The 15,697-nt window shown below is 45.7% G+C and overlaps 1 protein-coding gene across 2 annotated transcripts in view; it reads right to left on the reverse strand.

Annotated features, from left to right (window-relative positions):
- Nucleotides 1-8,423: 8,423 nt before the first annotated feature.
- LOC310680185 (cysteine-rich protein 2) overlaps nt 8,424-15,697 on the reverse strand; it is a 44,302-nt gene continuing 37,028 nt past the window's right edge. For both annotated transcript variants that reach the window (XM_083446556.1, XM_083446555.1), the window contains exons 5-8: nt 13,960-14,028; nt 12,417-12,511; nt 10,091-10,148; nt 8,424-9,609 (exon numbers count right to left, since the gene is read on the reverse strand). In XM_083446556.1, coding sequence (XP_083302682.1) covers nt 9,542-9,609; nt 10,091-10,148; nt 12,417-12,511; nt 13,960-14,028 — 290 coding nt within the window. In that variant the 3' untranslated portion in view covers nt 8,424-9,541. The remainder of the gene's footprint in view (nt 9,610-10,090; nt 10,149-12,416; nt 12,512-13,959; nt 14,029-15,697) is intronic.

A 15,697-nucleotide genomic window follows, 5' to 3' on the forward strand; every position in this document is an offset into this window, starting at 1 on the left:
GGTATACACACGCACCCCGATGGTGAACTTGCTCCTTTAAGGGGGTACAGCTTCATCCAACACTGGCTGGACTACCAACCTGAACGCATGAACCCATCTTGCCTGAATTGAGTTTCACTTTATTGGCTCTCATTCAGTGCATTAATGTGCTCAAGCACTGATTCAGCACTTCCCTATCTCATCTGAATCAGAGCATTATTGCTCTCCTTTGAACCCTTCTGTCTGAATCAGTAATATGTCATTGGCTGGCACAGGAACAAGTTGAGGCTAAGGAAGGAGAGTGGGACTCTTGCCTCCATTGCCATATGTATGTTAATAGAACAGCTACACTGCTGGTTGTTCTTACACGCTGAAGTAACCCAGCATAAAACAGATTTTGGGTGGAATTCCTGTAACTTCAGCTCAGCATTTTTGTCTTACCTTGTCTCCACAAAAAGAAAAGTTAGAGCCTCGTCCTTTGAGTGTTGGAGTTCCTTCCCATAATAGCTGCTTGGCTCCCATGAAGCATCCTGCGGGGGCAGCTGGTTGCCCTCAATCTGATGGACACAAGCTCTGCTCAACCTTACCACTAGTATTAACTACATCTTTATATACAGTCACCACCAGCAGAGAAAAATACCTGTGCAAAGTTGGCCAGAGGCAGAGCAAATCTGAAAGGCTGGTGGCAGAATGACTGTTCCTCTTTGCTTGCACACCACAAAGTAGTAGCCCCTCATCCCCGCAGAGGATGGCCAGAGGAGCTCAGTGGAAGACACAGCCATGAAATAGAAACAGACCGAGGCAGAAGAAAAAAGCTGGAATGGATCTATGCCTTGTGGACGAGGGAGTTCCTCAGCATCCTTTTTATTCTGTCTGCACCTCTCTGCTTCCCTAGATCCTTTTTTTTTAGTTAGTGTGTGCCGCCCCCCGCCCCCCGCTGCACACACCTATGGTGTGTGTGTGTGTGCTTTCCTGAAGGCAGTGTCTGCATATGGGGCATTTATCCCATGGAGACGGGTTCATTAGAGCAGTCAGGGCTCAGCTGTATCAAGTGAAATGGCAAGCGTTTTTATGGAAACAAAAAGTTCGTCCCAAAACCTCAAAGCTATATTCTTCCTTTCCTGTACCATGCTATTGCACATGTTATTGCAAAGAGAGCCTTGGATACTTTTCTTTCAGTTTCCTGTTCTCTGGCCAGTCAACTCTCTGCTCCGCATAGCCAAGCTCAATCCAAAACAATGGCTGAGATCAGGAGGCTCCACCCATCTGTCTTCACGTAGGGCAATAAAGTACGACCACATATTACACGGGATTAAACTTCTTTGGATCCAGGCAAGGCTTCCTGTGCACAGTTCTGGTTAACTCCCCTAAAAAGGGGCATTGTAGGAGTTGGAAAGTGTTCAGAAAAGGGCAATGAAAATCATCAAGGGAGCAGCTCCCCTATGAAGTTCGTTCGCAGCATTTGGGACTTTTTAGTATAGATAAAAGGTGCCCAAGAAGTGACATGATAGAAGTTTATACAAGTATGCATGGCATGGAGAAAGTGGATAGAGGATTTTTCTCTATAACAGTAGAACTTGTTGTAAATAAAAATATGCCCTTTTCTCTTATGGGGTATCCAAGAGCCCATATAGAGTCCTTACATAGGTTCCCTATTGGTAGGAGAATATAACAGAGGCCAACCAGAGAATATTCAGAAGCAAAGCAGCTAGTAAGCTTGATCTTTATTGATCTGTTGCTACAGGGTACTCCCTCACACGCAGGAGAGGAGGAGGACCCCCCAAAATGCCGTGCAAGGGCTTATAAAGACTTTTGAAATTCCCATTCTCTAGATCAAGACCACCCCCAGAAACATTATGCATACATCACAGAAAGGGTGTAACCTAAGACCACCCCTCAGATACATCCCACCTACATCACAGAAATTTAAATGTTGTTTTTCTCCTGTCACAGTTTATCTCCTGTCTGGCAAGTTACTTGATTGGATTGCCTGGGGTGTCTGGCCATTCTTTTGTAGTGGTAAAATACTTATTTCCTGGGCCAGGTCACAGGCTCACACCTTATTCAAACAGACATATCTTGTGATGAAAGAGACAATGGGGAGGCTTTTCCAGTTTAACCTTGCAGAGAAAGGATTTGGTCAGTTTAAGAATCAAAATGGTTCCAGGTTGGTCTTCCTGTGTTGATCTATGTATGTGCAGTTATGAACATTACCATATATCTAAGACCATAAAATTCCTATCACAAACTCATGGACATCCAATGAAGCTGAATGTTCAGAGATTCAGGGCAGATAAAAGAAAGGGCTTCTTCACACAGTGCAGGGTTAAAACTGGAATTCGCTCCCACAGGAGGCAGGGAGGCTAAATTAATTTCTTAACCTAGCTAAGTTTCTATTTTCCCCACACATACTAAGTTTTGTTTTTCTTTTAGAAAAGCACTTGAACAGCGACAGAGGCGCCAGCTCGAAAGGGCGATGGCGGGGGCAACGTCTCGCGTGATGTCAGGACATTGGGCAGAGCTGAGTGCAGGGGTGGCAGCGTGGTTTCAATGGCTGGCAGCTGTTCCTCCTCCTCTTGCTGCTGCTGCTGCTGCCACACTGTCAGGGGCTGCTCTGACCCTCCTTCTCCACCCACTGATTTCTTTGGACATGAGGAGGGGCAAAAAGGGCTCTGTCCCCAGTAGTTGGTGCCCCTGAACAGAGCAATTATACAATGCACATGAAAGTTTATACCCAGAACAAACTTAGTTGGTCTCTAAGGTGCTACTGGACATTTTTTTATTTTTTGTTTCTACCCAGGTAAAATTCAGAGTTTGAGTTTAACTTCGTGAGCAACTGTGTTACTTTCTGCTGGCCATCAAAGCAAAATTCCTTTAGCAGACTGGCTTGTCAGACAGTTAAGTGCAGCACAGAATCAGGATTCCTTGTACACGAAGCAGCATTCCAGAAGTACATCTGCTGGTTCTTGGGAACGCCTTATCTTTTGTTAGCCCCCCATAGTGGATACAGTCAAAAGCACTGGGGGAGTCCTCGACTGACTAGTCCTGTCTTAATTTTGACATGCACTCCCTACTTCTTTTATAAAGGGAAAGAAAACTATTCAGGAAAGGAAGATTCAAAAGCCAGGTGGAAGGGAATCGGCCTGGATTTTACAAACCGATGAACTAATCAGTGATCTGTTTTAATTTCTCTGTAGGTTTTATGGTATTATTCTTGTAAACAGCTTTGTTTTTTGCGGTATACACATATATTTATAAAATACATAACTAAATGTTGCACAGGTGACATGTAGGCTGCATCTGCCAGTATTTGAAAGCTGAAACTCAAATGTCTTGCTTGAGTATTAGAAGCTGTGCAGCAACCAACCTTTTGTTTGGAGTCTGTTTCTGGTCTTTTATGCAATCACAGCGTGAGCATGAGGTTGTTGTGATCCTAAGCTCTCCCAGAAGCAAAGCAGAAAGAAAAACAATGTCACTGGAAACAAAAGCTACATGGCAACAGGTACCGGTAACTCCCACAGCAAACAGGTAACTCCCACCTCCACCACAATCAACATTCACCAAGTTATTCCCCATAATGCTGTCATATGAACTGTGTAGGTTTGCAAATGACACCAACTTATTTAGGATGGTGAAAACTCATATGAACTATGAATAGCTCTTCTAACTGAGTGAATGGACAACCCAAACAACAAAGAAACTTTTTTTTTTAAATTGAGGGGGTTCTTTTATGTATTTTTCAATGATTACATTCCATTTTTTGTGAATGTGCAGATATTTTTTACAACTGTTTATGTTTTAATTGCTATTGGGTGACAGAGAGAAGATGGAACTGCTCAACACCTGTGCTGCCTCTGCCTTCACTCCAAAGGAAAGCAATGCCCAACCTGGTGATAAGAGAATAAAAGGTGTAAGGAGGGAGCTGCAGCCCAAGAAAGGAAAAGAGGTGCTACTTTAAAGGAATTCAGATCTCCAGGGCCTGGTGAGCTGCAAGCAAGGGTTCTAAAGAAGCTTGCAGATGGAATCTCAGAACCTCTGTCTATAACCTTTGAGAATTTTAGGACAAGTGAGGTCCCTGTAGACTGGAGGCAGACAATGTCCCTATCTTCAAAAGCAGGGTGGAGGCGGGGAGACCTAGGTAACTACCAACCAGTCAGCTTGACTTTGGTGTCTGGAAAGGTCTTAGAATAGATAGTTCAACAGTCGGTCTGTGAGCACTTAGAAAAAGATGCTGTGATTACTAAGACCCAGCATGGGTTTCTCAAAAATAAGTCATGCCAGACAAATATCATTTCTTTTTTTTTTGATGGAGTTACAAGCTTTGTAGGTAAGGGGAATGCTGTGTATCTTGATTTCACTAGGGCTTTTGGTAAAGTCTCTCATGATAAAGGGACTGCTGAAATTTGGGTTGGACAAGGTAACTGTTAGGTGAATTTGTAGCTGGTTGACTGATCAAACCCATTAATGCTCACTAACAGTTCCTCTTCATCCTTGGAAAAAGTGACACATGGAGAGCCACAAGGTTCTATCCTGGGCCCATTTTTGTTTATAAATGACATGGATGAAAGAATTGAGAGGATGCTCATTCAATCTGCAGATAACACCCATCTGGGACGGGTAGCTAGTGCTGCAGAAGACAGAATCAGGATTCAAGATGATCTTAACAGATTGGAGAACTCGTCAAAAACTAACAGGAATTTCAATAGGGACAAATGGCAGGTTCTGCACTTAGGAAGCATATAAGACGGGAGACAACTGGCTGGCCAGTAGTTCATGTGAAAAGGATCTACAGATTTTAGGGGACCACAGGCTTAACATGAGTCAACAATATGGTGCAGCACCAAAAAAGGCAATGTTATTCTTTTGGACAAAGAGGTTCAACATTCATTCATTCATTTATTGATTTTATATACTGCCCTATAGCCAGAGGTCTCAGGGCAGTTCACAATAAAAATCACAATATATAACATCAAAAATAAAAATAATTCAATACCCCCCCCCCAAAAAGAGCCACCTTTTAAAGGGTATAGGATGTTAATCTATCAAGCAAAGGCCTGGTTAAAAAGGAATGTTTTTGCCTGGCGCCTAAAGGTGTATAATGAAGGTGCCAGGCAAACTTCCCTGGGGAGAGCATTCCACATATGGGGAGCCACTGCAGAGAAGGCCCGTTTTCATGTTGCCACCCTTCGGATCTCTCAAGGAGTCTGGTGTCTTTATAATGAGCCAACAGTGTGACGCGGCAGCTAAAAAAGCCAATGCAATTCTGGGCTGCATCAATAGGAGTATAGCATCTAGATCAAGGGAAGTAATAGTGCCACTGTATTCTGCTCTGGTCAGACATCACCTGGAGTACTGTGTCCAGTTCTGGGCACCACAGTTCAAGAAGGACACTGACAAACTGGAAGGTGTCCAGAGGAGGGCAACCAAAATGGTCAAAGGCCTGGAAACGATGCCTTATGAGGAACGGCTAAGGGAGCTGGGCATGTTTAGCCTGGAGAAGAGGAGGTTAGGGGTGATATGATAGCCATGTTCAAATATATAAAAGGATGTCACATAGAGGAGGGAGAAAGGTTGTTTTCTGCTGCTCCAGAGAAGTGGACACGGAGCAATGGATCCAAACTACAAGAAAGAAGATTCCACCTAAATATTAGGAAGAACTTCCTGACAGTAAGAGCTGTTCGACAGTGGAATTTGCTGCCAAGGAGTGTGGTGGAGTCTCCTTCTTTGGAGGTCTTTAAGCAGAGGCTTGACAACCATATGTCAGGAGTGCTCTGATGGTGTTTCCTGCTTGACAGGGGTTGGACTCGATGGCCCTTGTGGTCTCTTCCAACTCTATGATTTAGGGTTGATTTACACACACAGGTTATATGTGTCTAGATGCAGTGGCGTAGCATAGCTGACTAGCACCTGGCCCCCCCATCTGCCCCCCCATCTGTCTCTAGATAGAGTGAGTGCAGAGCATTCACATCCCAAGTGTCCTGTTCCTCCCATTGCTGCAGTCTCACATTCCAAGAGACCCCCAAACGTCATGTCTGGTGCACTCTGCAGCATAAAACAGCCTCCCCGCCTCATGCTCTGCCAACCCCCACCCCCACCTAGGCAGCCTGCAAAAGTTGTGCCTTTCGCCTGTCTACTTACCTCATCCTGTACTGCAGTTCTGCCCCTCCCTCCTGAAATTCTTGGCTTTTGTCTCCATCTCTCCCCTCAGGGAGGGGCTTTCCTCATTTTCAGTCTGGCAAGTGAGTCTCCATTAACGGCCTGCTTAATGGGTTAATGGCTGAGCCAATCTAGTGATTAAATCTTCTTGTTCTGCCAGGCAGTTTTCTGGACACAGAAAAACTGGTTTAAACTGCAGGCTCCCCACTAAATCCAGGAATTTTGGGGAGTCTTTCCACTGTAAACCTATAAGAGGATAGTTTTAATATTTTTTTTCTGGGGCTCTGATATTTGCACTTTTAATTTTCACATCATGCTGAGTTTGCTGCTTGACTGTTCTTTGCTCTAGTCAAACTGCTAATTCTATAGTTTATAACAGTTGAGGAGAGCAGGGTACTTGTCTCACAGTATCTAATGGGCAGAGGGACATAGGAGAATTCGGCTAGCCAGCTGAATGCCAGCCTCTTTTCTGCTTTTCCCCACAGCAACAGTAACTCAAATTGCCTTGCTACCCTCTCATACATGCAGTCGGCTCCCTCGTGAGGCAAGGTGAGGCGACTGCCTCAGATGGCAGGATCCACAGGGGCAGCAGACCCCAGTCTAGATCTTTATTCTCCCCTTGTTCCTGATGTAGATTTTTCCTGGTGGGCAGAGGGGTGCCATTTTGGGTTCATTTCAGGTGCCAAAATGTCTTGTGCTGGCCCTGCCCAAATACCGTATCATGACCATTTGGGACTTTATCAAGGATTAAAATGCCAGTGTAACCTACAGAATGAATACACTGTGGGACTGCAGGCTGTAACATGGGCTGTGGGATACTGAATTGATTGTCTGGGAGAGGGTCACTGAGTGGCTGTTGGGTGGGAAGGCATTTCTGGAGTAGAGCAACTAGATCTCTCTGCTAGCCTCCCCCCTGCCAGTCTATCCAAGGCGGTGACTGGAGAGAATGATTGCAGTGGGGTTGCCTGTGGAACTGCTGCCTGCAACTGCAATGTGATGCTTGTCCCACAATCTGTCAGATGCTGGCTTACCCTGGAGCAAACTGAGCAAAAGCTTGCTTGGTGGGGAAGAATGACTGGAATGAGGTCACTGCAAATGAGGCTGTGCCTCTGCCCTTCCTGTCCCACATGCCCCTGCTTCCTGACCTGACAAGTCCAAGATGAACAGCTAAAGGGCTCTTTCCTGGAGGCTCTCAGCTGGTGTCTCTGCCGACTTCCAGCCAGGTTGGATTGTCTTGACTGCAGCTGCTGCTTTTTCTTCTATTAAAAAAATGAAGTCTATGCAGCAGAGTGAAGAGATGTGGATGACCCAGAAAGTCTACATCTGCCTCTAGTGGACAAATAATCCTTTCGGAGTACGACCACCCCATCTCTAGGATTGTATTCTGGAATTCTATTCTCCTTGTTGGTTTTACAATAGTCTTTTCTTTGTGCCCATTTTCTGTCTCCTGCGAACAACTTGAGAGCTATCCATACAGTGTCCGTGTTTTGGAGAGAGGCATCCCTAAATTTCTGTTTGTAAGGAGGAAGATTAAACCAGCCCTCTTTTTATTTTATTTTTAAATTTAAATTTAAAATTTATTTTTAAAAAAATACTCTTAAGGAGGACCTGATTTTCTGAGACACCTTTTGTTGTATTGTATTTATTTTCCAATCCACATTTTTATTTTAAAGGGGAGCTTTATGGTTTTATACCATAAACTGTTGACCCCCCCCCGCATTCCTTTTGTTTCTGTTAGGTTAATATTTTAACCAAGAGGTAGGAATGAACAGGTAATGTGCAATGGATTGATTGTCTGCTTTCTAACAGCCATCCTTCCACCACCTAGCGGGAGTCCCAGAAAAAGGCTACTTTGTGTGGTTCTCTTAGCTCTTCTAGCTCCCTCTGATGGGGGAAATATACTATTATGATAGTTTCATTTTTAAAATTCAGATGGCTTTATGGAGTAAACACTTTAGGAGTTAAGGGTTCGTTTGATGGCTTTATGGAAAAATAATTTTGCAGTAAATACTTTAGGAGTTAAGGGTTCATTTGATTAGTGTTTTATTTCCTCCCAGGAATCAAATGAGCCAACTTTTTGTCCTCACACTTTTAGAAGAAAAGGCCCTTGTGTATAGCAATCTTCAGGGGTCTCTGGGTATGAGACTGCATTTTTTGTCATCCGTTGAAGGGGAGCCAGGACAAAACATCACCAGCTGTGCCTCTGAGGCCAAAAAACAGTTTCAAGGTTAGCATGAAAAGCCCTTCCCTCTCCACATAAACAAAGGCTCCAACTGAACTGCACAAACTGTTTGCCAAATACCTTTATTGTCAGCAAAAGTTAGACGAGGCAGTTTGGGATAAAGAAGGTGGTCTGCAATTTGGGTAGTGCAGGCTTTGCAAAGCGGATTGATTAATTCAGCCTCTGACCCCCAACCCCCCGCGGCTGGTACTGGCTGTGTCTTTGGCTAATATCCCACGCTATGGAAAGGGCAAGCCATTCTCCAAAGCAAAAAGCAAATCACTATCTAGTTATGAATAAACCTCAAACACTCAGGGGGGCACACCCACAATGGGATACTTTGCAAGTAACCAGAGTCCCCTCCTTCCCCACCCCCACAGCAACAGACACAATGTACCCCTCACATTTAAACTTATCAGCCAAAAAGGGACAAATACATCCTTTGGCAGATGGCCTACACAGGTCTCCGAAGGCCTTCACCTCCTCTCCCAAGTCATGACAAAAGCCCTCTCCTGGGCTCACAAGCCCACAGATTCCGTCCAGAGATGAGATTTCAAGTGGGAGCAACACAGCTCTGGCCAAGCATGCAGGAGTCCAGGTCAGCCGGCAGATGGAGCCAGCTGCTGCATTTGCTCCCAGGATGGCTGAGTCTTCGCCTGCTAGACGATACCTGGGGTTGTTTGGAATCTAGATGCTATACCAGCAGCCCCAGAAGAAGATGGCTCAAAAAATGAAGCAAATCCCCTGCTTTGCTCAGCTTGTCCTACCCTCTCTAGGCAGGCAGCCATGAAATGACCCACACTAAGCTGGAGCGATAGTTGGCTGCAGAACGTCCCTGGAATAAAGCCTGGTTTGTGTGACCGCAAGCAGCCATGTGAGGACAGCTCAGGCCATTGCCCAGGACACACTTGACGGATGAAGGGAAAAGGAAAGGAGGACCCAGGGGAGAGAGGCGGCTCTCTGTGCTTTTATAGCATAGCCTTTGTTATAAAAACAGAGGAGGGAATAGAACGCCAGCCTGACCCAGGGAGGAGACAGCAGGGCAAGCACAGCTACATCATCCGCTCTTGTGACAGGGCCAAGCCAGGAGTTGATTTCACTACATCTAAACACACACGGAGATTAGTCTAAGAGAACAGAGTGGAAGTGGGCTGAGCAGGAAGCGGAGATGGAGAGAAGAAGCTCTCAAGGCTGGTCTTTTGCTTCAGAGTCTTGATCATAGATGTAACTTCCGACAGCACCTGTGTTCACACCTGCAAAAACAGCAGAAGCATCAATGGAGGAAGATGGTTGAAAGCAGAGAGGCCCAGTTAACACCCAGCGGGCAGAAGAGGAAAGCAGAATGCACAACTTTCTGTGCTAAGTTTCTTTTCTGCTTCAAATGGTGTTGCTCCTCCCACTTGGACCAAGAGGAGTACGCAGATCTGACTTGTAACTGCCATCCCATGTGAGAAAGAAAGCCTCTCTCTGTTTGGGGACATAGCACAGCACTGACTAACTTCAAAAATACTCCATGTATGTGGCCAATGATGTTTAAGTTTGAGATCAAACTGGTATCTATTAATAATAATAATAATAATAATAATAATAATAATAATATCATCATCATCTTCTCATTGTATTTTCTTTTAATTATCTCTTACTACATCAGTATATGTCAGGCCTGCTAACCTTCTTGTCTCTTGTTTAACAACCGAGTTCTAGAAAATCCATCTGTCCCAATATCAGACTCACCTTTTGGTCCAAAGAGGATCCCATAGCATGGCTTGTGGCAATAAGGCTGTCCATCATGCTGGAGGGAAGGAAAATGGGAGAGAAATACATTGCTGTAAACCATAAGACTAGTCTCTCCACCACTGGAAGGCTTATTTGGATGGCCAACTATTGCATGACCAAGGAGCCTTTCCTACTGGCCAGTAAGAGGTGTGTGTGGAAGTGCTGGGGGAAGGGAGAGGCAGGGGTCTTTCTCAAAGACCCCTCCCAAAAGCAGATGCTGGCCAAGGATCCAACTTGGCCCATGTGGCACCGATCATAGTGAAATGCTGAATCTCCCTGCCTGGAAATGACCTTGTGCCTAAGGACAAGGGCAACCCAAAAGGCTTGGGCCTGCCTCTGTTGTGGCTGGTACCCAAGGATTCTGCATGTCTGAGATCTCATAGGCCAAAGCCATTAATATGAAGCGGTGGTATACTGTGCCTGAACAACATGGGAGCTTTCGCATCCAGAGCTGGAACTCTCTGGCTGTGTCTACATTATGCCTTTATAGCCCATTTGAAACACGTTTCCCCTTCAAACAATTCAAGGTACTGTGGTTTGTTATGGATTGCTGGGAATGGTAACTGTCAGGGTAAACTACATTGCCCAGAATCCTTTGGAGACAGAATGAGATTTAAATGTACAGTGTGTATAGCCACTAGGAACAGTGCAGAACTGCAATTTCCCCCTCCTATTCTATTTATTTATATTCTGCCTTTCTCCTTAACAGGAATTCAAGGAGGCATACACATAAAACAGAAACAGCTAACGGGGGGGGGGGGGGTAATTAACAAACAGATAATTACAATTTAAAAAAAAATCACAGTCATTTCCTTTAAAACAGGCAGCTCCAGTTGGAGCTTCTGAACCGTTCTCATAGGAACTCATTTTCACGTAGAACTCATTACAAGAACCCAAACAGGATCTAACTACGGCGTGTGTCACAGTGGACCAAGCCAAGATCTCCACAAAGAGGCACACCTGGCAACTAACTCTGCCACTGCACTTCCAGCCACCTCAGAGACCTGGGCTTCCACACTCAGGGCTGAGTCCAGGAGCAGCACACACTAAATGCAAACTGGTGTTTTCGGGGGGGGTGGGGGGTGGCCCCATCCAGCACAGGCTTCCTATTGTCTGTTCTGCCTTCACAGTGACCAAGAGCACCTCTGTCTTGTCTGGATTAAGTTTCAATTTGTTCACCCTCATCCAGTCCATTACTGATGACAGACACCAGTTTAGAACCAAGACACTTCCTTGGAAAGCTGAAAAAGGAGAAATAGAGCTGGGTGTCATCAGCATACCGGAGCTACCAAACTCCCAAACTCTCCCAGCAGTTTCATATAAATGGTAAATAGCAAAGGGGACAAAGCCAAACCCCGAGAGACCCCCAGGTCAACGTCTCAGATGCTGTGGGGCACCTGGGCCCTTCTTTGCTTGCTCCTTTTGCATACATACAGCTGCTCTTTGGACACAGAAGAATGCAGCTTGTTTGCTTTTCAGAGCAGTAGCAGAGGAAGCCATGCATGCCAAAACCAACTTGAGTTCATAGGGGAAGAGCTGCAGCCAGGATTTCTGGCTACAAAGCAGGGCTCGTCATCAAATTGCTGTATCAGTTAGCAAACAGGCAGCTAAACATACAAGGTTCAATCTGCCTCTAGGTTTATAACTTCTGACAGTTCTCACATTGCATTTTTCCTTCTAGAAGATGAAATGCTATGTCTAAAAAGAACATAGCACACATGAAGAACATATAAATGTTATCTGGCTCTGGAAGTGTATGCTGGGAATCCACAACAACTGTATGAAGTGGCTCAAGAGAGCCTAAAACAGGAGGGAGTATTTAATATTCCAGAGCAGACAAAGGACTATGCTCTGTGCAGGTCACAGGGACTAGAAGTACACTATGAGAAGTCACAGTCATTAAGGCAGGATGACTCCAAAGTCAGAGGAGATGGAGTAGACCTTTTCTGAAAGGTGAGCAAAACCCCTTTCTAAACTGGACCGATACATACTGTGTAAGCTCTTCACAACTAAGTTTGGAATAAACCAATGCCACATTAACCTGCCCCTGGTAAAAGTCAGTTAATCAGAGCCTCTTCCGCAGTGTTTTCTCAGTATCCTTCACCAATATTACTTCTAGATAAGGAGAAAGCCATTCAGAAAAAAATGAAACTATCATACAAAAATTGTGAATATTCACTTTGTGACAATTTTATCAAGCACTACATGTCTTTTAAATGTGCAAAATATCTGCCCAACCCGGAGACATCTGTGTTAGAATGCAGCGTTTGCACCCAAGCCTTACCTCAGCGTGGCCTCCGGGGATCAGAGTCTTTCCACAGCGCTCACAGCGCAGGCAGGGGCGGTGCCAGTCCTTGCCCAGTGAAGTCACCTTCTCAGCTAGAACAGACAAGAAGTGGCATGCGAATTTGCAAGTCAATCTGTCCTCATGGCAACTTATGCCACTCGTGCCTCACAGAAAACCATCAGACAAAAAAATCCTCCAGAGATCAGACAAACCACATCCAAAGCAGTGCCGGAAGGGTTTGACACAAGAACCTCAATGCAACATTCTGGCCACAATTCAGCATCCTCAGAATCTCAGCTCCCCTTTTCCTTTAAAGCAAGTTTCCACCCAGTCTGGGTGAAATGAAAGGCTTGCACATTTAGGGCAAAATCCCCAAAGCTAGGAGGAGGCTCAGTTCCATGGACTGAGAGATGAGGCCACAGTGCTCTTCATAGCTTCTTGCCCCTCGCAGAAGCAGAATAGATACTGCATACAGCAATGCAAATCTTTATGATTTATATAGGGCACAGAATTCAACTTTTCTAGGTGCAGAATCCTTGTTACTTTGTTCCGTTCAGTCCTGTGTACAAGGGTCAGCAGGAATTCCATCCCCTTATGCACATCAATAGTCCCATTAGAAATTGCCCCACTTTTCTAACAGAGTGAGCATGCTACTTAAGTATAAATCTAGAAATTGTAGCCAGTCACTGGACCGATCAGTTCTCTGCCAAAAACTTCCAAGAATAGACCTGGTGGAACTTGCTCCATTTGGCCATTCTTTGCTCTGGCACAACTCTATAGGCCAAGGTAGAACTTGGGGTGTACCCTTACAGATTGGAGTCCTAGCAGACTGGAATGACCCTTAAATCCTTTGTTTCTTTAGCCACCAGCACACACAAACCCACTCCCTACTATGAAATCAGGATGTCAGGAACATAGCCCCCCAGAGTGCAGGGGATGAGTTAGAGATTGAACTAGGGACCAACTTTGCAGAGAACTGCCTGTCAGAATCAAGAAAGGGCAGTTCAACCCCCCTTTTTGGAGAAGACTCTATTAGCTCTTAAGGAGAGGAAGAGTTGGAAAGCAGTCAAAGTGTTGCTAGGCAATCAGCAGATAAGCAGAGGTCTGAGTCTGGGTTGAGTGAGAGTGAGCAGGAGGGGGGAGGTCAGCCTCTCAGTCCTCAATCCAGGCGTTTGGATAAAATCAGAAGGCAACAGAAGAGCAAGAGGGGAAAGGCAGGAGTCTGGCGTCCTTCCTGTTGTGGGAGGGACGAGATTTCAGACTGACCAACAAACGTAAATGCGAACAGGCGAGAAGCTGGGCTCTGGATGTGTCTTTTTGTAAATATACCTACATAGAACTGCCAGAGAGTCAATTACTTCTTATCAGAGCTTGCTTGTCTGCTAGAGATGATATATTCCTTTTTTGAAAAATCAAATGTTATCTGCCATTCGAGGCCATGATCATTTCTGGCTTGGTGACGCTGGTTTCATCCAGCTGCAACATTTCACTGTGTTTCCGAAGCCAAGGTGGGGCAGTTGCAGGACAGGCCAATACTCACCAAAGTAGACCTTCTTAGAGCAGCGTGGGCAGATGTTTGGCTCCCCAGTGAAAGTGGTAATGCTGGTAGCTGAAACACAAATGTGAAGGCATGAATTCTCCAAAATGCTCGGCTCCAACCTCAAGAACTGGATCTGACAGACCTTGATCCTCTTCAGCCAACCAGCTCTGAATGCAGCATCCAAGGAGGAGCCATCATACTGGACAACGCCACACCTATTCTCCTGGAAGGACACAATCATCTTGTGGCACTGAGGTAGACATCCTCTCTTGTGGAGCTGTGTGAAGAGTCATTTTTGGCTGATGAGGTCAAAGGCCTTTGTCAGGTCTAGGAAGTCGATGCACAAGGGGGGTCTCTGCTCTCAGCAATGCTCCTATAGCTGACACAGTGAGAAATCTCACCTGTGGCTCCAAGAAGCTGCCAGCATGTGACAGCGGCCGCACCCCAGGAAACGATATTGACTGCCTGGCTTAACCAGGTGAAGGAACCAAATACAGGCTCTGGCAGACTAAGCGGACAAGAGTGGGTCCAATGGTAAAGAAGGCGGTTTCTGCCCGTGCTGTGGACGTAAGTGAGGGGCAGATGGGGCTTGTCACCCTGGAAAGGGAGCCCATCCAGGAGATGGAAAACTCTGATACTAACCCTCTGCTGCGTTGTGGGGTATCTTTGGGAGAAGAAAAGGCTAAGGAGTAAACCCTAAATAAATCCAGAGTTGAGTCCTTAAGATGGTCAGATGGCACACTGTACGCCTCCTTCTGGCAACTCCTGCAGCCAAGCTGGTGCCAAATGTCTTGCTCTGCTTTCCTCTGGACCATGTCAGCCAGTGAGGCCAAGAGGGGGCAGCCCTCATCTGGGCAGCCCTGGACCTCCAGACACACTGCCCAGGCTTGTGCTGCAGGGAGGTCACTTTGGTGCTGCTAATGCAGCAAAAAGAACGTAGGAGGCAGCAGAAGCTCAACCTGATTGGCGTAAGGTTGAAGTGCTACAGGTTGCCTTCATTGTTGGGAGAGAACATCATGTCTCACTGGTCAGTTTCTGCCCACCTTAAGCCAGGCAGCTTCCAGTCAAGACAGTTCTTACCTGCCGCTGTATGCAGTTTCAATGGGTGCTTGGAGCTCAACGAGCATCACTTGACAAATGTACTGAACTACTGCACCAGGCAATAAAGAAACAAACCCTCTTGTACCTTGCAATTTGAAATGTCACTTTTCTCTTTCTCTCTCTACCATTAAAACACACAGATATTCACAATAAAAAACAGCACAGCACAGCACAGCACAGGACCCACCCTTTCCTTCTAAACAGCCAGTTTCCAAAGCCTGTTGGAACAAGACAGTCTTCACCAGTCAGCAGAAGAACAACAAAGTGGGAACCAGTCTATCTTCTCTAGGAAGGAAGTTCCAAGTCTGTGAGCAGCCACCACCAAAAAGGTCCTGTCCTGCCTCACCACCCAGTGTGCCTATGAGGGTGGGAGGGACCGAGACAAGGGCCTCCCCCAAAGATCTGAGAACCCAGGCATGTTCTTATGAGGGAACATGGCTTTTCAGGTTACCTGGACCTAAAATGTATGGAAATTTTCTCCATTTCTGTAGAACTGCAACATACACACAGCACTGAGTATGCAAGGAAAAACAAAAATGGATAGCAAGCTAGTTTTCAGAAATCCTGAAATGAGCCAACCACAGAGTCTCCCAATTGCTCAGCAGGGAATGGAAGAAGCAGAGGTGCCTAGGCTGTT

The sequence above is a fragment of the Podarcis tiliguerta genome (assembly GCF_965153285.1).
Source record: "Podarcis tiliguerta genome assembly, chromosome: 6".
Lineage (NCBI taxonomy): Eukaryota > Metazoa > Chordata > Lepidosauria > Squamata > Lacertidae > Podarcis > Podarcis tiliguerta.